Below are 10247 nucleotides of genomic sequence, written 5' to 3'. Positions count from 1 at the left end.
CGCTCCAGAATGACGTCAGAGCGCCCCATGCGCATGGATGACGTGATCCATGTGATCACATGATCCATGCGCTTGGGGCGCCCTGACGTCACTCTGGAGCGCCCGGGGAGCCGCACGGACGGTAAGTATACTGCTCCCCCGCTCCCCGCTACACTTTACCATGGCTGCCAGGACTTTAGCGTCCTTGCAGCCATGGTAACCATTCTGAAAAAGCTAAATGTCGGCTCCGGCAATGCACCGAAACGACGTTTAGCTTAAGGCCGGATCCGGATCAATGCCTTTCAATGGGCATTAATTCCGGATCCGGCCTTGCGGCAAGTGTTCCGGATTTTTGGCCGGAGCAAAAAGCGCAGCATGCTGCGGTATTTTCTCCGGCCAAAAAACGTTCCGTTCCGGAACTGAAGACATCCTGATGCATCCTGAACGGATTTCTCTCCATTCAGAATGCATTAGGATAATCAGGATTCTTCCGGCATAGAGCCCCGACGACGGAACTCTATGCCGGAAGACAAGAACGCAAGTGTGAAAGAGCCCTTAGGCTCAGTTCCCACCTGAGCGTTTTACAGCGCGTTCCTACACGCTGTAAAACGCTCAACAAGGAGAAACCAATGCTTCCCTATGGGAATGGTTCTCACCTGGGCGTTTTACAGCACGTACGATCGCGCTGTAAAACGCCCGACGCTCAAACAAGTACAGGAGCGTTTTTTTGGGCGCTTGTCGCGCGTTCCCGTACATAGACTTTCGGGAACGCGCGACACTGTGTGTACACTTGTCTCTGTATGCGCGCTTGTAAACGCCCGTACAATCGCGCATACAGAGCGCTCCTTTCAGAACGCTCAGGTCTGAACTGAGCCTTAGCTTGGTTAGCTGCGAGGAGACCACGGCGATCACCGGAGCTCTTGGTTTAACCAAACAGTTGATCAGCGGAGTGCCAGGAATTGGAACCCCGCCAATCACACTATCCTTGGACCTATCCTGAGGAAATCTGAAAATCCCAGTGAACCCCTTTGAAAAGTGTTTTTTTTTTTTTGTTTTTTTTTTGCTGAAATGCAACTGTTTGCAAGGATTAAAACACTTGCTCTAAATGTTGGGGTATGAAGATGCTAAATATCTTTTGCCGTTTCCATAAGATGAGTTGTCCCAACTGTAGGTTTGGATTTTGAGAGAAGAACCACCCAATTTTACAGTGCACCTGAAAGAAAACATGGTAAGTGTAAGAACAAGCAACAAAACCCAGAAATTGAAGACACTTTGTAGTCTCAGGCTGGGTCTACACGACGACATTTGTCGTGCGACATTTTGTTGCACCAATGTCGCGCAACAGTTTTTATAATGGCAGTCTATGGTGTCGCACTGCAACATGCTGCGACTGCGACGCGACAGTCGCAGAAAAATCCATCTCGAATGGATTTTCTGCGACTGTTGCGTCGCAGTCGCAGCATGTTGCATGTTGCAGTGCGACACCATAGACTGCTATTATAAAAATTGTCGCGCGACATTGGTGCAACAAAATGTCGCGCGACAAATGTCGTCGTGTAGACCTAGCCTTAGTCGAGAACAGTGCAGCCTCGGATTGCATTTTCTCTTTATACAGTGGACTGATAAGTATAGATTTTTGTGGACACTGCATTTGTTCTATACATCTTCTATTTAGGCCTCATGCACACGACCGTTGTTGTGTTCCGTTCCGCAAAATGGGGTTCCGTTGTTCCGTGATCCGTTTCCGTTTTTGTTTCCGTGTGTCTTCCTTTATTTTTGGAGGATCACCAGACATGAAGGAAAGTAAAAAAAAAAAGTCTAAGTCAAGTTTGCCATGCAAATGATAGGAAAAAAACGGACGCGGATGACAATCTTGTGTGCCTCTGCGTTTTTTCACGGTCCCATTGACTTGAATGGGTCCGCAAACGGAATGGGTCCGTTTTCCGTGAAAAAAATAGGACAGGTTATATTTTTTTTGACGGACTGGAACCACGAATCACGGACGCGGATGACAAACGGTGCATTAGCCGAGTTTTCAACGGACCCATTGAAACGGAACAACGGACACGGAATAAAACAACGGTCGTGTGCATGAGGCCTTATGCTAAAATATAGAATGCAATGATTCCCATTTATCTGATGAGCTGCGTGGAACACCGTCCCATGAACACTGACAGTTTCGATGGTGTAAATGTCAATGTGTCAGATTTCACACAGAATTATGCCTCTGTAAATATTTTAAATGTCATGAATTTTTTTTTTTTTGGTCAACATTTAATCTTTCTCACTCAGAACTGAATGTGGGTCATAATGTACAAAGGGTTGGTAGCCCTGCAGTATATGCTTCATCTGACCTACTGTCAATGGCTTATAGTGAAACCTCTTTTGGAACACTAATCCCTTATCCAGACCAGAATTCTTGTGATAGATTTTTCCGGTCTCTTCTTTGAGAAGACCAGCCACCTAGAAGACTATTTTTTGGTGCAGTTTTGGGAGATCATCTTAAAGAGGTTTCACTGTATGTAGAACACAAATGTCGGCAAACCTTACTTATCGATTACCCTACATCATATTGTGCCTTGTGCAAAATCTAACGCACTTGTATATTTAAAAAATGGAGATCATTTCAAGGATTAATAGATCAGGCCTTCTTTGGCCAGTCTTTAGAGAATATATTTGTTTAAAACAAAATATGGTTAATGAGAAATATTCATTTTTGAACCAGCACCTGGATCCAAATACTTTTGCAATTGCATGTAATTAAAAATGTAGTATTATAAATTATAACGCCACCTGCTTTTTGCGCCTTTCTTTATTTTTCTGTCCACCTCAGTAACATTGCTGAGGTGGGCGCACCTTATGATGTGCAGCAGTACAAAAAATGCCCTTATAATGTGTGCCAGTGCAAGAAAGGCCCCCTTATGTTTGCCAGTAAAAAAAATTGCTCCTGTTGTGTGCCAGTACAAAAAGTAACCCCTCTTAGTGCCCCCAGTTGAGCCAATGTCTCTATAGTGCCCCATAATGTGTGCCAGTGAAAAACACACCTATATAGTGCCCCCAGTAGATGCCCCATAGTGTTCCTCTCCCCCTTCACCATAGTGCCCCCTATAACTTGTGCCAGTACAGGGAGTGCAGAATTATTAGGCAAGTTGTATTTTTGAGGATTAATTTTATTATTGAACAACAACCATGTTCTCAATGAACCCAAAAAACTCATTAATATCAAAGCTGAATATTTTTGGAAGTAGTTTTTAGTTTGTTTTTAGTTTTAGCTATTTTAGGGGGATATCTGTGTGTGCAGGTGACTATTACTGTGCATAATTATTAGGCAACTTAACAAAAAACAAATATATACCCATTTCAATTATTTATTTTTACCAGTGAAACCAATATAACATCTCAACATTCACAAATATACATTTCTGACATTCAAAAACAAAACAAAAACAAATCAGTGACCAATATAGCCACCTTTCTTTGCAAGGACACTCAAAAGCCTGCCATCCATGGATTCTGTCAGTGTTTTGATCTGTTCACCATCAACATTGCGTGCAGCAGCAACCACAGCCTCCCAGACACTGTTCAGAGAGGTGTACTGTTTTCCCTCCTTGTAAATCTCACATTTGATGATGGACCACAGGTTCTCAATGGGGTTCAGATCAGGTGAACAAGGAGGCCATGTCATTAGATTTTCTTCTTTTATACCCTTTCTTGCCAGCCACGCTGTGGAGTACTTGGACGCGTGTGATGGAGCATTGTCCTGCATGAAAATCATGTTTTTCTTGAAGGATGCAGACTTCTTCCTGTACCACTGCTTGAAGAAGGTGTCTTCCAGAAACTGGCAGTAGGACTGGGAGTTGAGCTTGACTCCATCTGCAGCGTACTCAAGTGGTGTGTAATAGAGTTTCTGGGTGTAGTAGTGCAATGACACTAACCTGAGACGGCTGACTCTCTGCATAGGCAGGTGATGGTAAGAAATTGTTCGTGACGCCAGTGCCAATTAAACGGTGGCACGCCGTTTGCGGATAGCAGGAATAAATTGAGGAACACATGGTATTAAAACAGAACTCCAACTTTAGTAGTTTTCATGCAGAGACAATATTGGAATCGCAGTTCCTTGGCATACAGTCGATTTTGCAATACGGTTGATGCAGGCAATTACGGATTTAGCAAGGTGATTACAGAGTGTTGAACACAGGACTTGCAGTACAGGAGCTTGCACTCTATTTCTGTCTGATCCTGGAATCTAGCAATTCTTCACCAAGGCCCAATAACCTAGTTCTGGCTTTATATCCTTGGCTATAGCTTTAGAAAGTACCTCCTCTGTTATTTTGAGTACCTCTTGCTTCTCTGCGTTTTGCCTCTGTCTCTCTCAGCTGCTTCCTCAGGCTCTTTATCTAAGATATTCCTGTTTCTGCATATGGGAATTAAGGAGGGAATCTTCTCCTGGACAGAAGGCTTCAGGCCTGGACTTGTCTCAGACATTATCTAATCTCCAACTGTAGATTACAGACACTAGACTCCGTCTTCTCTTCACTTCCCTGTCTGGGCCTTATATAAACTAGGGCTCCCTCGCTCCCTCTAGTGACTAGAAGCTGGAATGACACCCCTAGCAGGCCTGTACATGCAAGTTTCATAGTAACAGGGAAATACATAGCATTGCATTACATGACATTTTATAAAACTGACATATACCAACTTCTCCATAACTAAGGAGGGACGACAGCACACCAAGTGACACTTTGGTAGTGACGGGTATTACAGTCCCCGTACACTACACATCCTCAACCCGAAAAGGCCCCACAAGCTCATCTTTGATGATACCAGCCCAAACCAGTACTCCACCTCCACCTTGCTGGCGTCTGAGTCGGACTGGAGCTCTCTGCCCTTTACCAATCCAGCCACGGGCCCATCCATCTGGCCCATCAAGACTCACTCTCATTTCATCAGTCCATAAAACCTTAGAAAAATCAGTCTTGACGTTTCAGCTTGTGTGTCTTGTTCAGTGGTGGTCGTCTTTCAGCCTTTCTTACCTTGGCCATGTCTCTGAGTATTGCACACCTTGTGATTTTGGGCACTCCAGTGATGTTGCAGCTCTGAAATATGGCCAAACTGGTGGCAAGTGGCATCTTGGCAGCTGCACGCTTGACTTTTCTCAGTTCATGGGCAGTTATTTTGCGCCTTGGTTTTTCCACACGCTTCTTGCGACCCTGTTGACTATTTTGAATGAAACGCTTGATTGTTCGATGATCACGCTTCAGAAGCTTTGCAATTTTAAGAGTGCTGCATCCCTCTGCAAGATATCTCACTATTTTTGACTTTTCTGAGCCTGTCAAGTCCTTCTTTTGACCCATTTTGCCAAAGGAAAGGAAGTTGCCTAATAATTATGCACACCTAATATAGGGTGTTGATGTCATTAGACCACACCCCTTCTCATTACAGAGATGCACATCACCTAATATGCTTAATTGGTAGTAGGCTTTCGAGCCTATACAGCTTGGAGTAAGACAACATGCATAAAGAGGATGATGTGGTCAAAATACTCATTTGCCTAATAATTCTGCACGCAGTGTATATAATGCCGCAGTAGATGCCCCCATAGTGCTTGTGTCCCCACTTCTCCATAGTGCCCCTATAATGAGTGCCAGTATATAATGCTCCTAGTAGATGCCCCCATAGTGCTCCTCTCCTCCCTTCCTGATATAATGTGTGTCAGTATATAATGCCCCTATATAGTGCCCCCAGTAGAAGCCCCCATGGTACTCCTCTCCCCTCTTCCCCATATTGACCAACAGCAGGGTGTCAAATGAAAAAAATAAACACATATACTTACCACCATGTGAGTAAAGCGGTCCTAAGCCATACGCTGTCCAGCTCAGGTGGCACGATGATGTTGCCATCATCATGCTGCCTACGTCGGCCTGGGTGTAGTGCCTGTGGCCTATCAGAGGGAACAGTGGGGCAAGGAGATGTCGCTCCTGTACCCTGCTGCAGCATCCAACTGAATTGCTGTCCTGGGGACAGCAATACAGTTGAATATAGAGAGATGAGCGCTTCCGCAATGGAAGAGCTCATTTCCCTCGGCCCTTCCACTGCCCCCCACTCATCTCCAGGGCCGTGCCACCTGAGGCGATCACCTCACCTAATTAGCGGTGCGGCCCTGGAAACATTATAGTGGCCAGCACAGACAACATAGCTTGCTGTGCGTCAATCCCCAACTTGCGCTTTATGTGGATAGTCCCATTTTGGCAATGAAAGCTGCCCCAGAAATCAGCTGATTACCAGAGGTCTGACTGCTGAAATTGCCAACAATTAGCTATTTGAAGCATTCATTCAAATATATGGGCGACCATATAGCATCTGGTAGTGCCTGGTCTTCCAGAATGGAAGCCCCTCTATGTAATATGTCTATGCTCTGATTACTAGAGAGGGGACCTTGGACTCCAAAGAAAATAAGTTGTTCTCTCAACAATGTCTCCCTTTCATTGTACTTTACATGCTGAATAACAGAAATATGAATAATAAAAAGAAGTATAAAAATATACTTTGCATATTACTGTACATAGGGATACTTACAGACTACCTGGGCGAGTGACGTAGCAAAGTGTGTACATCGCAATTTCAAACTCAGGACTGGATCCAATAAAGAAGGAGCCAACAGTTTTCAAATAGGTGGACAACTTAAACTGGAAGGCGAAAACATCAGGATAGCTGGTCCACTGTGGAGAGAAGACAAGCAAAAGCGCTAAAATGACAAAAGTAAAAGGATAGCATAGTCTGTACATATCTATTCTAGGGGTTGTCTCCTTCAGCAAATGGCATTTATCATGTTAATACAAGGCACTTACTAATGTACAGGGTGGGCCATTTATATGGATACACCTTAATAAAATGGGAATGGTTCTTGATATTAACTTCCTGTTTGTGACACATTAGTATATGTGAGGGGGGAAACTTTTCAAGATGGGTGGTGACCATGGCGGCCATTTTGAAGTCGGACATTTTGAATCCAATTTTTGTTTTTTCAATAGGAAGAGGGTCATGTGACACATCAAACTTATTGGGAATTTCACAAGAAAAACAATGGTGTAGTTGGTTTTAACGTAACTTTATTCTTTCATGAGTTATTTACAAGTTTCTGACCACTTATAAAATGTGTTCAATGTGCTGCTCATTGTGTTGGATTGTCAATGCAACCCTCTTCTCCCACTCTTCACACACTGATAGCAACACCGCAGGAGAAATGCTAGCACAGGCTTCCAGTATCCATAGTTTCAGGTGCTGCACATCTCGTATCTTCACAGCATAGACGATTGCCTTCAGATGATACGAGATGTGCAGCACCTGAAACTACGGATACTGGAAGCCTGTGCTAGCATTTCTCCTGCGGTGTTGCTATCAGTGTGTGAAGAGTGGGAGAATAGCGTTGCATTGACAATCCAACACAATGGGCAGCACATTGAACACATTTTATAAGTGGTCAGAAACTTGTAAATAACTCATGAAAGAATAAAGTTACGTTAAAACCAAGCACACCATTGTTTTTCTTGTGAAATTCCCAATACGTTTAATGTGTCACATGACCCTCTTCCTATTGAAAAAACAAAAGTTGGATTCAAAATGGCCGACTTCAAAATGGCCGCCATGGTCACCACCCATCTTGAAAAGTTTCCCCCCTCACATATACTAATGTGCCACAAACAGGAAGTCAATATCACCAACCATTCCCATTTTATTAAGGTGTATCCATATAAATGGCCCACCCTGTATTGTGATTGCCCATATTGCTTCCTTTACTGGCTTAATTAATTTTTTCATCACATTATACACTGCTCGTTTCCAGGGGTTATGACCACCCTGCTTGCACACTACAGGACAAAGTGCTGGACTTTCTAGTGGCTGAGACCATGGGAGCTCGCACAGATTCACATGAGCAGCAGCTCCAGTCCAGACCACCTCGTATCTGCGCTGCAGCGGTGGCCGTAACCCCTGGGTACGAGCAGTATCTAATGTGATGGAAAAATGAATCCAGCCAGCAAAGGAGGCAATATGGACAATCACAATACATTAGTAAGTGCCTTGTATTAACTTTCTCTACATGATAAATGCCATTTGCTGAAGTGACACAACCCCTTTAATGGCTTGATAATTTACATAGGTATTATTATCAGTTACATGTGCATATCGGTCCACCGAAATATATATTATAAAACATTGATTATAGTTTTGACATGAAGTGAGGCCGGACTGGAGGCGTAGCCTTAGGGGGAGGCCGGCATGATGGGGGGTGGTTCAGGGAAGCAGGAATGGGGATTGGGCAGTTTAAGTTGCTGGGGGTAGGGGTTAGTAATTTGGGGGGAAGGGTCTGGGCTTTAAGAGGGGGCTGTGGGGAATAAAGGGGCGTCATTTTAGAGGAGAAAGCAGGGAACCCACGCCCACCCTCCCTTGTTTTGATGGTTTATGTTCTTGATCCTGTTTGTGTAAGGTGAAGACAAGTTGGGGGATGTTCTTTTGGACTGGTGTTGTCGCGGCAGCTGTGGCGGTGGGAGGTCCTCGAAGTTGCCAGGTTGCTGAGGAGGTGAGGGCCCTATGGTTGGGGCTGGACTCCCTTGGTTGGTGGCGGATTTAAGGGGTCCATCGGTTGGTGCCTGCGAGCTGGTGCTTAACAGTTGGAGGCAAGGTGGAGTTCCCCGTATGGGATTTAATTATTTTAGGCTTCGAGGACCCTCCTTCGTCGGTAATGTTCAGAATGTTCATAATTTGTATAGATGTAAATAATAAAATGGCTGCTGTGGGCGATTAAAATCCACCGCTGTGTCAGTGTGGTTATTGGGAAAAAGGTGAAATGATCCTGGGACATAGGTTGGAGAGCTAGCGGACCAGTAACCAGTACCAACGTCATGGCGGATTCACTGATCCCTACTTCCCGCTGGGATGTCTCTTACAACACCGTCACGTGTGACTACAGATTATTGTAATGACATTAGCGATGCTAACACTGTGAAATCATCAGGCATCCATGCATTGTGATGGCAGCATGTAATTTAGCATTTTTGCTATAAGGAATTTTTCACACTTTGGTCAAACACAATTAATACTATGAATCATTCAAAAAAATTATCTTATGCCAAACCCCTGACACATTGTGAAAAAGCCACGCTAATAGGCACCTTCATGCAATTTGGCATCAAAGCCCAATATCATGTAAAAATCCCAAATTATTCATGTGACGGAGATGGCATCAGGCCGCAATCTAGCTGCTGCAGGCGTTTAAAGGCATGATGTATTACATATGCCCTTGGCAGTAAAAGAGTTAATCATGCAGATAAGATGCCATACATCTTTTTTTTAAAAATGGACAGGAGCGTAAAATACCCAAACGTAGATTTGGCATAGGTTTTTTTCGATAGAAGCCTGTGTATTCATTGAAATCATCAGTTTTGCTAATGTTTCTGAGTAAAAACACGTTTAACAAAAATGTAAAAACCTGGTGCGAAAGAAATCTAAAGTGTGAATGGTAGAGGGGGGGGGGGGGCGAACATATAGGATATCATAGGATACAATCCTATGGCGAGGCGGGCCACATGGCTGCACGAGTGGGAACTGCTGAGAAAAATATAAAGGAAAGATTTGTACCTCTTCCATGTTCTGGAACCCTTCCTGCTTTTGGATTATATATACTGATGCAAAATACTGACCAAATACTGACAGTATGAAAGTGACTTTTAGAACAGTCCAAAATGTACAGTTTTAAAAGCCATGCAACGTTTAATACATTTAGGTACTAATCACTTCTTTTTAGGCCTCGTCCCAATTTTTAGCGGACAGCGTACTGACCCGTAAGAAATCTATTTTCTATTCACTTTTCCATGAAATTTAACTTTTTTGCGCATCACCAGAAAAGACAGTGGACGCACGTCCTACTTTGATCTGTGTCCCGGACCAAAAGCGCCCATGTAAGACTATGGGTCCGTGAAAATCACGTACACCATACGGATGTCATCTGTGGTGCGTCTGTTTTTCACGGAAGACAGATGGGAATTATGAAGATGACAGATTAAATAAATTTTAAGATGAGCAACTTCTGTGAATTACAGATGACACACAGAGGGTAAAAACGGACACACAGACCAGCCATGGATCCTTCACAGACATCTTCAAGGATGAAACACGTGCGCTTTTTTTCACGGACGTGAAAAAAACATGGAAATGTGAACGAGGCCTTAGGCTGGCATAGGAGACACCAGTCTTAATAAATGTGGGTCATA

At 43.9% G+C, this 10247-nt stretch overlaps 1 protein-coding gene across 1 annotated transcript in view; it reads right to left on the bottom strand.

Annotated features, from left to right (window-relative positions):
- Nucleotides 1-859: 859 nt before the first annotated feature.
- LOC120996184 (poly(U)-specific endoribonuclease-D-like) overlaps nt 860-10247 on the bottom strand; it is a 32424-nt gene continuing 23036 nt past the window's right edge. Inside the window, exons 6-7 of the mRNA XM_040425944.1 lie at nt 6556-6698; nt 860-1192 (exon numbers count right to left, since the gene is read on the bottom strand). Of these exons, the coding sequence (XP_040281878.1) occupies nt 1081-1192; nt 6556-6698 (255 nt within the window). The 3' untranslated portion in view covers nt 860-1080. The remainder of the gene's footprint in view (nt 1193-6555; nt 6699-10247) is intronic.

This window comes from Bufo bufo, chromosome 3 (genome assembly GCF_905171765.1).
Source record: "Bufo bufo chromosome 3, aBufBuf1.1, whole genome shotgun sequence".
NCBI lineage: Eukaryota > Metazoa > Chordata > Amphibia > Anura > Bufonidae > Bufo > Bufo bufo.
Note: the sequence above shows the minus strand (reverse complement) of the source record. Positions and strands in the feature narration are given on the sequence as shown.